General features: G+C 42.2%; 1 protein-coding gene across 2 annotated transcripts in view; it reads right to left on the reverse strand.

The window, feature by feature from the left end:
• Window positions 1-4,372: 4,372 nt before the first annotated feature.
• cux1b (cut-like homeobox 1b) overlaps window positions 4,373-19,312 on the reverse strand; it is an 81,528-nt gene continuing 66,588 nt past the window's right edge. The window contains exons 15-22 of one of the 2 annotated variants that reach the window (XM_080732114.1): window positions 10,055-10,258; window positions 9,019-9,131; window positions 8,810-8,926; window positions 8,103-8,186; window positions 7,212-7,268; window positions 6,780-6,860; window positions 5,925-5,989; window positions 4,373-5,326 (exon numbers count right to left, since the gene is read on the reverse strand). In XM_080732114.1, the coding sequence (XP_080588240.1) occupies window positions 5,278-5,326; window positions 5,925-5,989; window positions 6,780-6,860; window positions 7,212-7,268; window positions 8,103-8,186; window positions 8,810-8,926; window positions 9,019-9,131; window positions 10,055-10,258 (770 nt within the window). In that variant the 3' untranslated portion in view covers window positions 4,373-5,277. Of the gene's footprint in view, window positions 5,327-5,924; window positions 5,990-6,779; window positions 6,861-7,211; window positions 7,269-8,102; window positions 8,187-8,809; window positions 8,927-9,018; window positions 9,132-10,054; window positions 10,259-16,149; window positions 17,263-17,753; window positions 18,019-19,312 lie in introns of those variants that run through there. The other variant, XM_080732113.1, reaches the window with a different exon arrangement.

A 19,312-nucleotide genomic window follows, 5' to 3' on the forward strand; every position in this document is an offset into this window, starting at 1 on the left:
TACTTGCACGCTTTGCTGGCGCAAGTAATTATGTACAAACTCATTGACTGAGCCCAGAGAGTGTTGAAGAGAAAGGCTGAACCAGTAAGACTCCCTAATCGGGAGATAAGCGACCGTAGGTCACTTATCTCCACAAATAGGGCAAAAATGTGTTTTTCCAAAATCTGCCTGAGCCATGTTGATGACATGAGTGTAGACATACTGTGTAGTGATTTTCGTGATTTTAGGGCAACATCTGTAGGAGCAGTGTCCAAAAATGTGTTTTTAAAAATGGGCCTGAAGGTGGCGCTATATGGGACAGATTCATGTTGATGGGATGAGTGTAGACATATTGTGTAGCAATTTGCGTGATTTTAGGGCCAAAACTGTAGGAGTAGTGGGCAAAAATGTGTTGTAAAAATCGGCCTGAAGGTGGCGCTAGAAGAGGGCCATGTGAGAAATGAGGGGTGGGGTCTCCGCGTTGCCTTGGCGGACGAATAGGTACCGGCCCCGGCTCTCCCGGACGCTCCTAGGCCGAGTTACGGCATTTTATGTGAGCTGCAGTGGAGGGGGTCCTCCACTGGGGGCGTCACCACTTTTGCATCCGTTCTGGAGCACCAGGAGTGGGTGGTCCCCAGGAATTCCCCGTGAGCAGCCCCGTTGGGGTGGTCATTTGGTAATTTTTGCACATGTGCTCATTTTTTACACTTGGGGGTCCCCGAGGGAGCTGGGGGTCCCTGGAGCTCCGGGGGTCCTTGGAGGTTGTAGTTTGGCAGGTAAGGAGTGTGTGTGCAAAATCTGGCATGGATCGGGGCAACGGTTGCGGAGATATGAGCAGGGCAAAAGTGTGACGTCTGACGTGTGACGGACGGACTGACTGACGCACGGACACCTGGTGGAGCTTTCTGTAGCGCAATAAATCTTCACTGGTGTTTTCAGTGATATACCGTTTTCATGTGACCACATTCTGAGTTAAATCCAGTTATCAAGAACACACATGACAATAGGGACATATTGGGTGCCATTTATAGTCTTTGGTATGACTCAGCCGGCGATTGAACTCCCAACCGACCAGTCTGAGGGCAGACAGCTACAGACACTCTAACCCCAAGGCCACTGAGCTGTACTGTACAATGGTGTTTCTCTCTGAAAATAAATGATTTCCTGTTTGTTCCTGTGTGTGTGTGTGTGTGTGTGTGTGTGTGTGTGTGCGCGTGTGTGTGTGTGTGTGTGTGTGTGTGTGTGTGTGTGTGTGTGTGTGTGTGTGTGTGTGTGTGTGTGTGTTTGTGTCACCCTGTACCTGATGCTTGAACTCCCACAGAGCTGGCAAGAGACTCTGCAAGATATTTATGATGATGTTATCTGAGCCCCCCTGAGGCAGGGCCCAAAATAGAACTGCATAAGCATCACTGTAAACAACACATGGAGAGGCTGGGGACAGATTAAGTGTTTGCATACAAATGTGAGTTGACAAAGTAAACTCAAACGAGAGACTAGTATGCTCATTATTAATATATATCAGACGCCACAAGGAAGATACCTATCCATAATAATTACCAAAGAATCAGCCTCATTCACAAATAACACATTTTGATGATGTCAAAACAAGTGTTTGTGTCTGCAGTGACAATGCAGCAAAGCTTGACACTTGTGAATGAATAGATCCATGATGCAGAATGGCACTCACCTCCCATCACCTTTTCTCAGAGAGACAGACAGACAGAGAGACAGACAGACAGAGAGACAGACAGACAGACAGACAGACAGACAGAGAGATGGCGAGTCTCTCCTTCTCCAAGAGTGGTGGATGTGGTGGGCATCAGCATGTCCAGGGGGCCTTTTGGGAAGGGGTAGAGATGCACTGTGTTTCTATGAGGAAACTGGATTGGCTGAGCTGGAATCACGTTTGACTGATTCAACCAGACGCTGTCAGAGCGAATCAGAGTGCAGGAAAGCATCCAGTATAGAGCCACCTGACAGAGGAGGTCTGTTTCCATGGCAACCTCCCAGCGAGCAAAGCAAATGCAGACAGAATGGAGGAGTGGTGTGTGTGTATGTTGCGTGTGTGTGTGTGTGTGTGTGTGTGTGTGTGTGTGTGTGTGTGTGTATATGTGTTGTTTGTATGTTGTGTGTGTGTGTTAGGCAGGGGCAGACAAACAGTTCTAAAGGGAACTTGGGAGCAGAAAATGATGATTTTGATGTATGTGAATAAGATTGACCTCATTATTACCACCCAGCACCCACCCACCCACACACCAACACACATCTTATAGGCTGAGGTGCTTAGCAACACAAAGGAAGAGATCTTGAATGGAGGTTTAGTTCAGTGAATGAGATTTTTCGCAGCCAGTGAGAGATTCATGATGCTTCTGAATGGGAAGGACCTATGGAGAGAAATTCTTACCTGCCACGTTCACAGAGCCTTGATCTAAACAGGATTCATATAGAGCTTTACATAACTCTTCTCTTAACAAAAGCCCAGAAGCTCCATTGAAAAACAACTCAGTCTCTCATTTCATTCATTCAGCAAAAATAATCTGCATGAATGATTCCAACACTGGCGATACTGTCAGCAGAGGCTGAGGGAGGGAAGTCAACAAGACTCCAGTTAATAATTCATATTTATAATAAAACATAACTCTAGTGCCCTCTACTGAATATGTGATGAAAATGAATAACATCACACTGTGGCATGACCATGGTAGAAACTCGGTTGACCTCTTTAGTCAGAAACAACTGCAAAAATTCAAGATAGCTCTTTTTCTTTAGGAACAATATCAAATAAGGCTAACCTGGCAGATACTCTCAGTTAAAGGTATGACTAATGATCAGGGGATGATGATACACGAAAGAAGAAGAAGAAGGGGTCATCGCCATGTGGACATTTTGTAAAAATATATATTTTTTTTACCACAGACATAAAAATTAGAAGACAATAATATTACCAGAAACACAAAGAGATAGCCCCGAATGACTATAACAGATATGTAACACTGTTATGGGGGTCCTTGCAAATAAAACATTTGAGAACCACTAGTACTAATGGACTCCTAATATGCCATAGTGTAGTAGTAAATAAGTGTCATACATATTCTGAAAGAAAGGAAGAAAACCTGGAGACTTGACATTCAGTAATTGGGACTTATGATGAAAATAATAATGGTGAGAAAAATGTATAATGGTGTTTAAAACAGAAAATCGAGAATTTGCCACGGGCAAGACCAAGTCTCGCCATGGACATATTTGTCTGTGTATGGACATGTTGATGACCCCTGCTAATGATATCTAAGGTCTCACCCATCACCTTTATCCTCGGATGAACCCATCCACTGCAGTGAAAAGAGGGGGGAAAAAACATCAAGCCATTACACTCAATTAGGATCTTTGTTGATTTCTCCTGATGGAAGTTGTTAATATTTATGGTCTATCTGTAGACAGCAGCAGGGGGAGGAGCTGGGACTGATGATATTCAAAAAGAAAGGAAAGAAAGGAGGAAGCTCATAGATGGAGACAAGAGAGAAGAGAAGAGAAGCGCGAGGTGTTGTGAGCTTGTAGATCTGCTATTTTTGGCTAAAGTTCTCAGAATATGGACACTAGGGTTCAAGTGGTTAAGATAAAAAAGGAGATAAAAAGTTTCTATCACACAAAGATTTGAAGGACCCCCTGTAGTAATTCTGGGGACCCCCTAGGGGTCCCGGACCCCCTGTTGAAGACCCCCGGCCTAGAGGGTCTGTTCTGACTGTAGGATAAATGGGATTAGGGTGCGGCTAACTGAAGGAGGAAGTGTATGAGAGAGAGAGAGAGAGAGAGAGAGAGAGAGCGAGAGAGAGAGAGAGAGAGCGAGAGAGAGAGAGAGAGTGTGTGTGTGTGTGTGTGTGTGTGTGTGTGTGTGTGTGTGTGTGTGTGTGTACTTGTGGTCTGCCTCTGTCTCGTTACTTTTTAATGGCTGACTGAGAGGCTATGCACTGAGGAGTTCTTTAAGGGGAGTCCACTCATGAATAATACAGTCTAATTCAGTCATACTCAGACACAGCCAGCCAGCACTGGGACCACCATGACGTGCCTCAGTAATAATCGCATTCTTTACCACTATCTGCTTCTCAATCCAGACATTAGTCAGACATGCCACCGTCTACATATTGGGTCAGCAATTGATCAGACCCTTTCTGTGCTTTGCATCCACACTGATATGACAATAAATGTGCTTATCACATACTACATCCTGAGTCAGTCAATATCGAACTTTGTCTAGTATTATGTATAATAGTACAATAGAATCTGGAAAGAAAAAGTAAACGAGAGGAAATGATGCATAGATTTTATTTGGAATATATTTAAAATGCCAGTAAATAGGATTAAGGGAACATGTAAGCATAGTAATTTTGCATGGTCATAAACAGAGCTGTTGTAAGGATGACCATTAGTATCATTTACTACTGTTAAACCCATCTTAAGCTTAAGATGGCTCATCTGTCTGGAGACCAAATGGATGTTTACGCACCACCACAACTAACTACATTGTTCCTATGCCAACCGCCACAAATAATATGCAAACATTAGGAATATAATAAAGGACATACTAGTATGTATTTTATGTCTGTACAGGGACTGTCGATCATAACATTGCCATTAATCTCTTTAAATGTTTAAGTCTCCTGTAATTAACTGTACATATATGCTTTCACAGTAAACTGTTCAGTCAAACTATGTTAACCATACCACCGACAATCTCATTATTATTTCTCCTTCATTAAAGATTCCAGTATAGGCCTAGAACAGACATTTCTATCAAGGCCAGAGTAATGGTCTCTTTACTGTGTAAGAAATTGACATTGAAACTAAATATAAATCAAGTTCTCCTTCAACAGCACGCCCCCAACACCTACAGTTTATATGATTGCCTCTCAAGGAAATTAATCTAAGAGTATAAATGGTCAAGATTTATAATAATAGCTCTGCATTAAAGATCAAAATCAAGCTCAACCAGGGAATGAATGACATCAAAACCATTTTCAAGGTGAATCCACTTTTTGATTAGCAACTGAAAGGCCAAATACTGCCCACTAGTGGAATACATTAGCTACTGCAGAACACCCAGGAAAACTCAATCTGAATAACCTTAATACAGAACCCAAACCACGCTTCACCCTCTGGGAAAGAGGGTTGTGTTTCTGCTCTAATCATAAAAGGTGGGTTATAATAGCAATGTCATCCTCTTTCTTCTGTTTACCCAGAGATGACTCAGAGACTCAGAATCCTGTATCATTGGGACCCGATAACGTCACAGTCGGAGGCAGGTTAGAGGTGGTCATCTTTCTCATGGAAACGGTGCAGGTGATCCTGATATCTGGAGATGGGCAGAAAATAGAAAGAGAAAAGCAAAGTTTGAGACAATTATTTGTTTTCAAAATGGTATAGTACGTCACATTACACAGATAATAAGGTTGACTAATGTCAACTAAGCCAGGGGTCTTCAACAGGGGGTCCGGGACCCCTAGGGGGTCCTCAGAGTTACTACAGCGGGGCAGCCAAATCCTTGTGTGATAGGATAATTATTTTAAATGAACAACTTGAACCCTTACATCCCTATTCTGAGGAGAACTTTAGCCAAAAATAGCAGATCTACAAGCTTAGCTCTCAACACCTCGCGCTGCGAGGCAAATAGGTTTGGTGTAGAGGTAAAAAAAGAGCAGACCAAATAGTGAAAGGTCAGGTTTACAAAATATTAACGATTTAAGTGGTTAAATGTCTGAAATCCAACATAGACTTATGACAGTGCTGTCAAACAAGTCTATGAATCTATCTATGAAATCGATGAAGATCTGCATCACACATTTATACAATAATGTAGTGGGGGTCCCTGCTTCATCTCTCTCTCAGCTACGGGTTCCTTGGACTGAAAACGTTGAAGACCCCTGAACTAGGCAAATGATTTGCCAACTCACTTCTTGGCACAGAATGCAGTGCAGTCCCTGCCGATGCTCTCGCTCCAAGCAGTCTTATACAACACCTGAGAGTTATATGAAGGCAAAAGAAATGGAATAAGAAAACAACGGTTAAAAGAATATGCATTTGGCCTGGTCCGGCCAAGCGGTCCTGGCACCTAGGCCAGGGGTTTCCAAAGTGGGTGACGGGGCACCCTGGGGTGCCGCGACGGCAGTCCAGGGGTGCCGCGAGATAATTTGATAATATTTGGAATTTATTTGGACACTTGAAAGTATCATTTTAAACTTGAAGTACACGGTTATTTTCAGTCAATTCTAACCAAATAGGCTATCATCTCCTTTTCCTCGCAACATAATCACTAAAATATCATTACTGTCAGACAGAAACCTCTGTCGCACAAAACTAGTGAAAACAGCCGATCTACTAGCACTGCGAGGCGTTGTGTGCTTGTAGATCTGCTGTTTTCACTAGTTTAGTACATTTTATAGATGATAAATACAAAACGAACGGTTTTGGACATACAAGGTTTCATCCCGACAACGATGATATGCTATAAATATAAGGTGCTGGGAGTGAAAGTTATAATAGGGGTGCCTCGGATTAAAAAAATATTTATGGGGTGCCCTGAGACAAAAAAGTTGGGGAAGCCCTGACCTAGGCTACTAACGCGGGTTCGAGTCCCGTTCCCGACGAACTTTGCTGTATGTCACTCCCGTCTTTCTGTCTCCACTTACTCTATTGCTGAAGACAAAAAGCCTCAAAATTATCTTAAAAAAATATATGAATATATTAATTTATGCTAAGAGCACATTGAAGCCCAAGTACGTACAAATGGTCTTAAAAAGGAGACCTACCAAGAACACCAAGCAATGCAGGAACAGAGTGTAGAAGAAAGCAATGGTCCTCGCCATCTTATTGGACAGAATGCCACGACCCTGAAATCCAAACGTGGGTGGATTACAGAAGTAAGAACATTGATAAATATCGTCACTGTCGGGCAGAAACCTCATATCTCCAAGTTTCAAATTTGTACGTTTTTTTCGCGAAGTAAAGCCCTGCTTCATCAGACAAGGCCGTCACAAAAAAGTAATGAAAACAGCAGATCTATGTGTGCTTGTAGATCGTAGACCGTTTTCACTAGTTTCATATTATTATTTTTTTGGACAGTTTTGGACATACAAGGTTTCCACCCGACAACGACGATATGGTGTTCTGTTCTGAGTGTGTGTGTGTGTGTGTGTGTGTGTGTGTGTGTGTGTGTGTGTGTGTGTGTGTGTGTTGCCTACCAGGCTAAGAGTGGCCTTATCCCAGGGACTGAGGCTCAAGTATCTGCGCTGACGTTCCTGTAGATGAGCAGATACAATCTCAATAAAACACAAGTTGTGTACTCACATTCTTTACTTAAGTAAAAGTATCAATACTACAAAGTAGAAATACTCTGTTATTACTATATTGTTAGTAAAAGTACAGAACTCAACTGAGTAAAAGCACAAAAGTATTGGTATAAAAATGTACTTAAAGTACCAAAAGTATAAAGCAGTTGTGCAGAATGTCCCATTTCAAGTTTTCAAATGTATACATTTTTTTTGAAAATGGCACATCTACAAGCTCACAATGCATTGTGAGCTTGCCGATGGGTTATTTTTCAAATGGCCGAAATCTATATAGGGCTGAAGGGGTAATGTATGTTTTGTAATAATAATACAAATCTACAAAGTAACAAGTAACTAAAGATTTGAAATAGTGGAGTAAAAGTACAATATTTGTCTCTGAGATGTAGTGGAAATTGGAAATACAAGTACAAATACCTCATAATTATACTTAGTTAAGTAGAGTACTTAAATAGATAAACATAGTTACTTTACACCACTGGCTGGCAGCATTGTGCCAGAGCATGTCAGTAATCACATTTTTTAAATCACAAATCAACATGAATCCAAAAAACACTGATGATTGTGCTGTCAAACGATGAAACTATGGAATCTATGAAAAGTTTGTGGGAGTCCCTGCTTTATCCCTCTCTCAACTAAGGGGTCCTTGCCCTGAAAACATTGAAGACCCCTGTTATAATTTGTTGTATGACAGAGTTGCATTATAAGTCTGGCAATTCATCATTATTATTTTTGCTGTATCAAAATGTGTTGCTTTGAGCTGTGTGCAATAGAAATGGTCCTCACCCGCTTGCTGAAGGAAGCAAAAGGATCCAGCCTCTCCTCGTACTGTGAGGAGTAGCGCATCACTGTGTCATCGCTACCTCCAGACTGCAGCACACAGGACCATCAAAGAGACAAAGGTTTTGGTTAACCATTTTGGCTTCTTACAGATCACAAACACAACACACAACCAGTGTTGATTTCGTCGACTAAAACTATGCCGAAAACTGTTTGTCGACTGTGTTTTTTTCACTGACGAAAACAAAATAAAAACGAAATAAAAACTAAGCTGTGATGACTAAAACTAAGACTAAATATATTGACAATTTCGTCAACAAAATAAAAACTAGACTAAAACGTTAGGGAGGGACTAGTGGAGAAGAGAGTAATTTTATGTTTGGTTGCTCTCAGGTGTTGCGTAATGAAAATAGCCGATCTACAAGCTCACAACGCGTCGCATCTACTATTTTCAGCACGCAACCAAGTGTAAAATCATTCATTACGCTGCCATCAAGGCATGCCAAAATACATTTTAGTTGACTAAATCAACAGTAGATTTAGTCGCCTAAAAACGTATGATATTTAGTCGACTAAAATTAGACTAAAACTTTTCAGGTGACTAAATTATGACTAAAACTAAATGACATTTTATTCAAAAGACTATGACTAAAACTAAATCAAAATTCGCTGTCAAAAACAACATTGCACACAACGCAGAGATGTTCACTCACTCTGCCGGGGTAGCTCTGCAGAAACTTGATCTTCTCGAAGAGTTTGATGTTGTCTGCCCTCAGGCTGTCCAACTCACTCTGAAGGGCCTGCATGGTCTGCTGCACGGAGCGACTCTCCTGTGAGGGAACAAACACAGTGAAGGACACGTGCAACATGACAACGTCTGTCTGACGTTATGGCTAAGGCAACATGCGTGTGTGTGACTCACGGCCTCCAACTCCTGGTTGCGGGAACGGAACCTCTCCCTCTGGCTGGAAATGATGGACAGCAGGGAGTCCATCTGACCTTGGGGCAGCTCAGGATTAGAAGCTACCGCTGCAGCTGAAGCAAATATTAAGAGCACACACTGAGATCTTGTGGAAATGTCTTCCTTAAAGATGACCTTCATAGGGCAGGTAGGTAGTTGAGACCCTGATGAAGGCAACTTGCTGCCTAGGCTTTATCGTTACATTTCTTATCAACTTTTCAGAGGTAGGAATGTGCAGCAGTATATACTGTACTGAATATTATTGAGTACAGTTACAAGCTCCAACATTTGGCTTTGTCCGGGACGTGAAGCGTGGCCTACATCTTGGCACAAAGCGCTCAAAGTTTGTTGTAGGAGTGATTTTGTTTTATTCGCCTGTTTCCGTGGGAATTTACTGTAGAATGATGTGTGGGACACATCCGGTATTGGTAAGCGGTAGTGTGTTTTTGCAGGTCTTTCAGTCCGAGTGTATCAAAAAAGCAACTGGGTTAAGCACCGTTGGTCCGACCAGTTTAACATTCACCAGGTTAGCATTCACCAGTGTCGGCAGGTTAGCATTTCACCAGCATTAGTTTTACTGAGGTTAGGGTTATGGTTAGGTTTAGGTGTATCTCCGTCCCCCGACTTTCGTCATCTCCGCGCAGCCAATCACAAGCTTCCGCTGCCTTAACCCAGTTTTTTTTTTATACACTCGGACTGAAAAAAAAAGAAAACTCGCCCATTGGTAAGCGTGTAGACAACAGCTGACATACAAGCTCGCGTTGCAGATGCGACAGTTTGTGATCTAACAAACACCATCCACCTAAGCTTCTTTTCTCCCCCCCACACTTGTTCATGTCCTATAGCAGTGGTTCTCAAGTGCAAGTGCATCTAAATTGACCCATACAAGTCTGTAACTCTGACAGTGTGCAAACGGAACCATTTGTACACTGTCGGAGTTAAGGGGAGACCTTGAAATGTGAAAGTTTGAGAACCACGGCCCTATAGCAGCACCCACCGGTGAACATAGCAGTGGCTTCTTTAATGGGCTCAGGGATGCCAACCATATTGCTCAGGTCTGAGCCCTCAGCATCGGGGCGTGGCAGGGAGGACATGGACTGGACGGTGCTCAGGTCATGCTCCAGCTTCAGGATCAGCTCTTTCTGCTCGGCACTGGTCCGCACCGCAGACGAGAACTCCAACTGCAGCTCCGCATAACGGCCTGCCAAGGGAGAGGAGAGGGGTTACAGACACTTGTGTTCATTTTGACAGCAAATTCTGATTTAGTCTCAAGTCTTTTGAATAACACACATTTAGTTTTAGTCTTCTGAAATGGTTTGGTCTTAGTCTAGTCTTATTCGACTGAATATCAAAATCTTAAGTCTTTTAGTCTTAGTCTTAATGCAGCGTTAGATTTAGTCTTGTCTTTTGAATAACATACCATTAGTCTTAGTCCTCTGACATCGTTTAGTCTTAGTCGACTAAATATCTAAATATTTTAGTCTTAGTCAACAGAATTAACACTGGCAGACACCATCCAAAGATACAGTAAATTCCTTGACAGATGAAGCCAATTGCATTTATTACCCACCCAATTAACGTACCTGTAAGAGCCGTAAACAACACTGGTCCAACATCGTCCCCAGAAGGCTGATTCACTCTGTCACAACTACCATCAATCCCTATAAATATCCCTGCTCGTCAACCTCCACTTCTCTCTTTCTCTGAGAAAACGTATCTTTATGTAGCATATCTTAAAAAACTCTTTGCATTAAAAAGGACAATAAAGAAAGAATCAAAGAAATGTACCACACCACACTATTAGTATTTGTATAAAAGAGATTTACTTCAATTATCACACCTAGGGTGCAAGTGAATAATAATGATGATGAATCAAATGTCAATTATAACAAATACATAGTGAACGTTTTCATACAGTGATATTGCTTTTGAATGTTGTAGAGGGGACTGTTTTACAGTGCTGAGAACAAACAACAATGATACGCTTAGTAAATAGAAAGATAAAGAAACAATGATACATAAGGGAAATGAAACAGGGAACCCCCAAGGAGAAACATTATCTCAGGAGTGACAGAAGTGCTGGGGAAACAACTTTCAAAAAAACAACGTAACCATCCCTTTATGGTCATGCAGCCTTTTGTACTACAACACACACATACACGCACACTCGCGCAAATCTGTGGGAGAAGTTATGAGAATTATTACTTCCACATTGTTGACTGGTTTGAACTTATCTCAACACACTCTGAACTTGCTAAAGCCTCAACAAGCATTATTTAAAGCTTTCCAAGGGGACAAATATCTCCCCAAGTCATTTGGTTGTCAGACTACACTGTGGTAATAAGCTATGGATGAAAAACTGTGTGGTGGTGCTAGGTAGCAACGGGAGAAAAAACCATTAGAGATCTTGCAACTTAAGTGGGTAACTATTCTTCTCTATTTGGCTTTTCACCTCCCTCTTAAAAGTAACTATTTGATTTTATTTTTCATTTCATTTTTTTTGTTCTAAGATTTGATCTCTTTTTATCTAATCACATACTGAACTACCCTAAGGATAGCTATGTAGAATAACAGAAGTCAAGGGATCCAAGGAATGAGTTTAAGACTTAATGATGTAGGTAATATGAGATAAGAGGGAAATGTTAAAATAAGCCAAGAGCACACACAGGGGCATTTAAAGGATGAGTACATTGTGCTGTATATTACGTGTGTGTGTATGTATTACTGAGTGTGCATACAGCACCATTGATTCAGAAAGTGTTTCCTTACAAAACCCACTTCATAAGATAAATTCTAAAGGTATTACAAAAAACATCTGAGGTTTTTTTCTTATTTTTTCTTTTTTCCCGTTTCCTGAATATGGTGACCAGTGCTGCTGTTCGGGCTCCATTAACGTACAACTAACACGTCCAAATGAATAACCACTACTTCAACAGATCATACAGTAAAGCTTTACAACTTCAGAAAAACATTGATATGATATACAGCATCTGTTACACCTTTACAATGTTATTCAACAGTGTATAGAATCATCTGATTTAAATTTGTAGAAAAATATCTGTGGATCATGGAAAAGTCCTGAATCGTCCCTTCTCCTCCTCCTGCCTTCAGACAAAAGCAAAGCATTCTCTGTGACAGTATTGAATCGATAGCTACTCGACCAGCTGTATTTACAGGTATCGTTTTTCAGATAGCCATAGTAAATTGGCACACAACCCGAATCAAGACCTGTAGTGCCACTTAACGTCACAGCAAACATGATGCAAACAGAAAAATACAAAATGCCCTATGAATAAATTCAGTGTTCTTACAGTGTACACCCTTGTCTGCATGCTTCCTCCTTCATTTTAATGCACTGGCCTTTCACTGCTAGTTAGCCAAGTATGACATAAGAAATGCACCATGGGGGGTGAAGAGGACAAAACAAACAAATGAAATATATATATATATATATGCAACTAAACAAAAAAAACATACAAAGTTTTCATGAATTATGACCAAGACCAAACATGGCTGCGAGTCCATCATAAGATTATGCTTGTTCAAAAGGCTATAGATCTATTATCTGCACCCTTTTGCCATCATACCGACTCCCTGTACTCTAGCAGTACACTAACCTCTCTTAGAGGAGCACGTTATGGGCTGTGACCTTTTAAGTACCATCATGTGGGGGTAGATGAACTAACTTTGGAACGCTCGCCTCAACATGGGACAGAAACAACTTGGATGCTTTAATTTAAATCTATTCCTAATGACATCACTAGTTTGGTGCCCTGCTTGGCAGTTAAAGGCACAAATGTGATGATCTCACATGGTCAAAGTGAGCTGATCTACAGACTATAAAATGGATAATGGGATAAGTGCTATTTTTCTGTACAGCAGCTATTAATCACAACAAAACACACCGTTGTCCATTCCAAACAGTCCAAAATGAGAGCGAGATGATTTCAGTACTCTGCAGACAACCAATGTTTGACATCAGCCATCAACAACAGGATGAACAAAATCCTAATCTGGGAAACTTTCATTCGAGATGCAATCGGATTTAATCTGATTTCATATTTTAGTCAATGTGGTGAAATGACAATCTTTGTATGTGTTGTCAATGTACCTGGATGTGAATGGAAGGGTAAAATAGAGACTTATTGGGGCTTAAGGGTGGGCTATGATAGCCTTAATATGTCATACAGTTCCCTGTGGCACTGCTATGAAAAGGCATGAATAGGAGCTGTTGGATAAAAGATCAGGTACAGTATAAAAACATGGGCGCAGCCATTTTGTCATTGTATTCTTAGTGTTAGGATGGGATAAGAGTCTGTGCTTGGTTCAGAACCACATTTAAAGGCATACATTTCCCAGAGATCCTGGGAGCGTACTCTAGTGTAGTGTTTACAGACCCTGTCCTGGGTTAAGTCTTCAATAACGATCCTCATAAGTGCTTTATCATGGACTGCTATATAGATTATGCATAATCATAGACTGGCTATCTCCATACGATCTGGCATAGCACACGCGCTAGCTGGTATACTTCTCTAATCTCAATTTGGCAGATATGACCGCTTTCAAGTTAACTTGTGATCTCAAGTTTAGATAATTTCATTTGACCTATTTGACAAAGTGTACAAGCTTTCTGATAATGGTGCTAAGGGAAACACATTGAACTAATATGAATATGATTCTTCTACAGGCAAACTACCGGTATGTCCAGAAAAGTAAGCTGCACAAGTTCATTTCAGTTACAATTAACAATTGGCCTGCCCAAGAAAATCCCCTAAAACACATAAGAGCAGGAAAAGCAGGTTCGGCTACTGGATGAGAGCTATGCTCTCAGATATTCAGTGATGTTGCTTCTTGATATGTCCTTTGAATTCTCCAGCTAGCAACTTGCTAGTCGGGATAAATGTGGTGGTAAAAGCGTGATGCCTCTGGGAGCATGTACTGTAGCAAACACATTTTACAAACACTATTTGAAATGACACTAAACTTTAGGATCCATGAATATACAAACAAATGAGAACTAGTACATCTCTGTAAATATTAACCAATACTGCCGGCAGTCTATAAGTCTAATAAAAATGTTACTTGCCCTCAGGTACAGTATAATCCCTTACAAAATAAACAACTCAAATGATAAGACATTAAATGAAAAATACAGCACCTATAAATAAGCAGAATAAAATCCAAACTATAAATGCAACATAGCAATAAAACCAAGCTACAGTAAATCATAGTATTACACTACTCTGTGAGAAGATTAATGATAATGGGTAACGCATCATACAGCTTAAAGAAGTGGGTGGCAGTTGTGCACTAGTAGTGTGTGCAAGTAGATACGAAATATGACCCCACTCATCTGAAACTCTTAGACACTCCTCAATCACATACTCTTATGCACATGCATATGGACATGTCCATGTGCACACACACACACACACACACACACACACGCGCGCGCGCACACACGCGCACACACACACACACACACACACACACACACACACACACACACACACACACACACACACACACACATATATAGAGGGGAGGCAGTGGGCTGACAGGCACTGAGGGCTCGTGTGGGAGAGGGAGGAGGTGATATGCCTTATGTTTTTTTTGTGTGTGTGTGTGTATACAGTAGAACTTAATGCAGAAGACCTAGATCCCTGGATACAGGAAAGACTGGAGAGTTGTAACTACTCACACTAAGGTTGGGGGTGAATTCACCTTCCAGGCAATCCATTTAAAAATGTGTACTGAAAACGCAATTCAGCATTGACTAAAAAATAAGACTGCTTTTCAATAACATCACAAGAGATCAGAATCACATCACAGCCGAGGGTTTCTCGACCGCCGTGCTTCTGAGCCCTAAATTGATTGATGGTAAAGTGAATTGACCTCGACCCGGATGCACACGTACACGTATGCAGATGCATACACGTTTTTTGCATGCACGTACCCACAAAAGAAATAAAAATACACACACATATGCATACGGTCTTCCTGATTTGGCCTATAAAAGATGTGTTGCGTGAACAACAGAGACACTATGTCGGCGACACAAATAGTCCCAGCAGGTCCGATGCCGGGCCAAGCTGTGCACGCGCACGAACTGAAACAACAAAGAGACACGTACAGAATCATCACCATGTCAGACAGCTACAGCACTACGTGGTTTTCATTGAATTAATCGTATCGTATTTGAACAACGCAATATTATTCTTTTTTTTTTCTTCTTTTTACCGTAACTCATCATTATTTGTTATTTTCTGTTCTTATTTTGTACTAATCAAAAAAATGCATCCTAAAATTCCCTATTTTGTACTCTTTAGAGTCAATAGACTGTGCAATCTCTTATTGGCAACCGAATTGCTATATATATTCTTTTTCGTTTAAAAAACAGAGAAGAGATCATCCTTCATCCTTTAAGGAAGTGCTTGAGGAGACAGAAAAAGAGGGTTCCTTCCTTGGGTCCTTCCTCGGCAGATGAGTGCGAGTGTTGTGAGGAGTTTACACATCCTTCTGGCCATCACATGGCTGTCAGCAGGATAGGATACAGGAAACAACGGGTCAAAGTTCAGCATTCTTACATCAGTAACCATGGCAGCATAGCTGACAAGGTTTTTTCCAACCACTCTTGAGTGTAGGAGTGTGATATATGTAAATATATATAAAGTATATACTGTATATATATATATATATATATATATATATATATATATATATGTATATATATATATATATATATATATATATATATACACTGTATATACTGTATATACATATGTATATATACATACATATACTGTATATATATATATACACACACATATATATATATAAAGAAATTATGCTGCCACTGAGAAGAAATCATACACGCCGACTCGGGAGCGTGCACGCTGACACGGCCCCAAACACACGCACACACAACACACACACACACACACACACACACACACACTACCACACACACACACGCAGTGAGTGAAAAAGGCAAAGGGTTTGTAACAGTCACTCTACAGTGTGAAAAATGAGGCATCTCACTGAGTGAGGGGAGGTCTGTGGACACTTGGGATGTGAGAAGGAGAGCGGGAGAGGAAAAACAGATCATCTCCGTCCGAGGAAGAGACGTCTTGCCAAGAGAGTTCCTGTCTCTATTGATCATCGATCAGTGTCTAATCACTGTTGACAGCTGCTGCGTCAGCCAGGCCTTTGCCTGCGTTACTGAGTCCATGTTTCAGCGCCCAGCCGTGGGTCAGACCCCCAGCTCAGGACCCACCAGACGGAGCAGTCTGGTGCACCAGTGGCTGGTGATAGGAGGAGATACAGCAGGGCCAGAGGCCAGCAGGACGGCCAAGTGCTTTTTCTTAGTACAAAAAAAAACTAAACTCAGTTTTTTTTTTAAAAAGAAGAAAAAAAGAGAGAGAATACTTTCATTCTCTTATTTTTGTTCTTCTTAGTATTCAGTATTATCTTCTTTCCGTATGGGTTCATCAACCACTCTTTGTTTTTTTTCCTTTCCTCTTTTTATTTGGGGGAAAGCTTCTGTGTAACAAAAATGGCTGTTGAGCTTGACTTTGGCTGTGCTCCGCTCTCTAAACGGAGCCGAGCAGGAGGGGTCCAAGGTTAAGAGGTCGTGAGGTTATGAGAAGTTGGGAGTCAAGGGGGATTAAGGAGTGAGAGGTGCATCCGAAGGGGAGCTAGAATTCCCATTCTGAAGGATCCTCCTTGCTGGCAGCCTTCTCCAGCCTGTGGATGATGTTATTGAGGTTGGCTGCTTTCTTCTTCCGCAGGTGGTTGTCCCTGGGGTTCCTCGCAGGCCCAGAGGCCGGGATGCTGTTATTGGGGGCGGGGCCAGAGGAGGAGGACGCCTCGGCGAGGCTAAAGAGCCCCAGTCCACCCTGCCCACCGCTGGAGCCTGGCCCAGCCGAGCCTGAGGTGGTGCAGTCTTCCGGGGCAGGGGAGTGGAGCGAGGCCCCCGCTTCAGACTCGGCCTCCATCATGTCCTGGTCTTTGTGTTCCTCCAGGCCGCTGGACAGCCCGTGGCGGATTTCCACCGTGCCGTCGGATTCCGTGCCATCGCAGCTATCCGCCTCTCCGGATTTGGAGCCGCGGAGGGACGGGGAGCCCCCCTCGCTGCCAGGCCCCCCTTCACGGCCTGCTGCTGCCTGGATCTCTTCTATGAAGAGCTCTCGTCGGATACGTGACCTGTGTAATGATAAGACGACTACATTAACCCAACTTTATTCCAAACTAAGCAAACAGTCTGCAGACGCTAGTGACTGAGAAATCACTGATGTTTCACTCTTTACAACAAAGAGTTGTGTGGTGGTGAAGATAAAAATCATTCTAAAAAGGAGGGACTAAGATACAATAATTTTAATAAACGATTGTGTCAGTAGTATCTATTGCAGCCTGCAAACTGTGGAATATTGAATATTTATCTAGCAAAGGAATATCTATCGGGTATAATTCCATTTACAGTGTAATAGACTTCTTGTTCAAATTCCTTTGGAAAGGTTATGTCATTTTCCCAAAGAACTTTGAACACTACAAACTGAAGACAACATGAGAATTCTGTGCCATTACCCCATAGCCAGTAAGAGTAGGCTATCTACAGTAGGCCTGACTACAAAAGATCAAATTCACATTGTAAAATGTCATTGACGTGCGTGTAGCTGATGTACTCTATACCGTACCTGTAATTGTGGAACCAGTTGATGACGGTGCTGGTTTTCAGGTTGAGCTGGGAAGCCAGCTCCTCTATGGTCTTTGGGGAAGGGTAGGGCTTCTGCTGGTAGGCCCTCTTCAACGCCTCCTTCTCCTCGGGGCCCAACACCACCCGGGCCTTCTTCAGGTGCTGCTGTCCAGGACTCTGGGAGCCCAGCAGGAAGTCTGGCCCCGCTAGGCTGCCGTCCACAGAATGGCTGTCACTCAATGAACTTAGCCGCCTCTTCATGTACGCTGAGGAGTGACAAAAGACAAAACAACAGGCCAAGTCAGCAATGAATAAAATAAATCTCTATCAGACAATCGTGATGTGGAAAATAAACCATTCATGCTAAAGGTTGCTAATGCAAGAAGGTCAAAAACTGTAGGGGGCAAACATTGTGTGAAAGTCTTTGTACTGAATAGCCACTAGGTGGAGCTGTAGGCTCACTTTAGCATTTCCTCTGTTAACAATGGAAGATGCACACCATTCATTCACTCTGGGCACCAGCAGTTGGAAAGTGAACAGTTCATGGCATCCTTTCATGTGGTTGACATTCTCTAAATCCCAATAAACGCCGCTAGACACACTAATATTACCGGAGAATAGGAGGCGCTCAGAGCAAGGTTAGGCCACAGTGAAAGTTGTGTGCTGCCTTCCAGGGTTAGACCTCGTGGGTAAGAGTTCAAATACATTTTCGCAAATTTCGCTAGCCTGGATCCATGCCTTTCCTCCAGGCTCTGCTACTGGCCAGGACTGTTCCCAGTGCTCTTTGGATTAATTACTTTGGGGTCAACGAACACAAATTAAGCTGAATGGAGAACGAGTGCCCCCTAGACAGTGGTGTAAGGTCAGAGTTATGCTTTTTCACCCTTGTGCCTCGTTTGGGATATCAAGAGTGTAAACGGATCCTGGATGCTAGTGCCTATTAGTACACGCAATCATGTGCATTCCATCCGTGCTCTCGACATGCTTCAACAGGGACAGAGGTCACACTGTAAGGCAGCTGGGAAGATGAGACCACCTGGTTTTACCAATTCTTAATCCCCCACATACTACACACGCACAGCTGAAAGACATTTCAGCAACGGAGTGGATATAGGGCTAGTGGCTAACAAAGAGAGATATATCCATGCTTATGGACAGTGATTATAATGATGAGTAGGTCGATGGTGACGATGATGAAGAGGAGTCCTGATGACTGCCGAGTAAACACACCCCTGGCGGCCCTCTAGCTGTCACATCCGATACAGCCTGTGATGTCTGTGGCTGTGATTGGTACCGACATCTTTATGAGGATGACTGGGATTTGCACAACATGTTAGCCCGTTCTGCAAAGGATATTGTGTTTGTACGTGCACATGCAATTCAAAAAGGGCTTGTTGTGCTTTATGTTACAAAATGGCTGTTTCGTTTTAGTGCCATCGCTATGCACCTGTATTCTCCAGGTATGTTTCTCCAAGGACAACTTTGTTTTTTTTACAACAAGGGTTCATATTTTAGATTGTAATTGGAAAGATGAGTGTTAGGCATTTTAACGATTTTGAT

This window comes from Nannobrachium achirus (genome assembly GCF_963921795.1).
Source record: "Nannobrachium achirus genome assembly, chromosome: 8".
In the NCBI taxonomy this organism is placed as follows: domain Eukaryota; kingdom Metazoa; phylum Chordata; class Actinopteri; order Myctophiformes; family Myctophidae; genus Nannobrachium; species Nannobrachium achirus.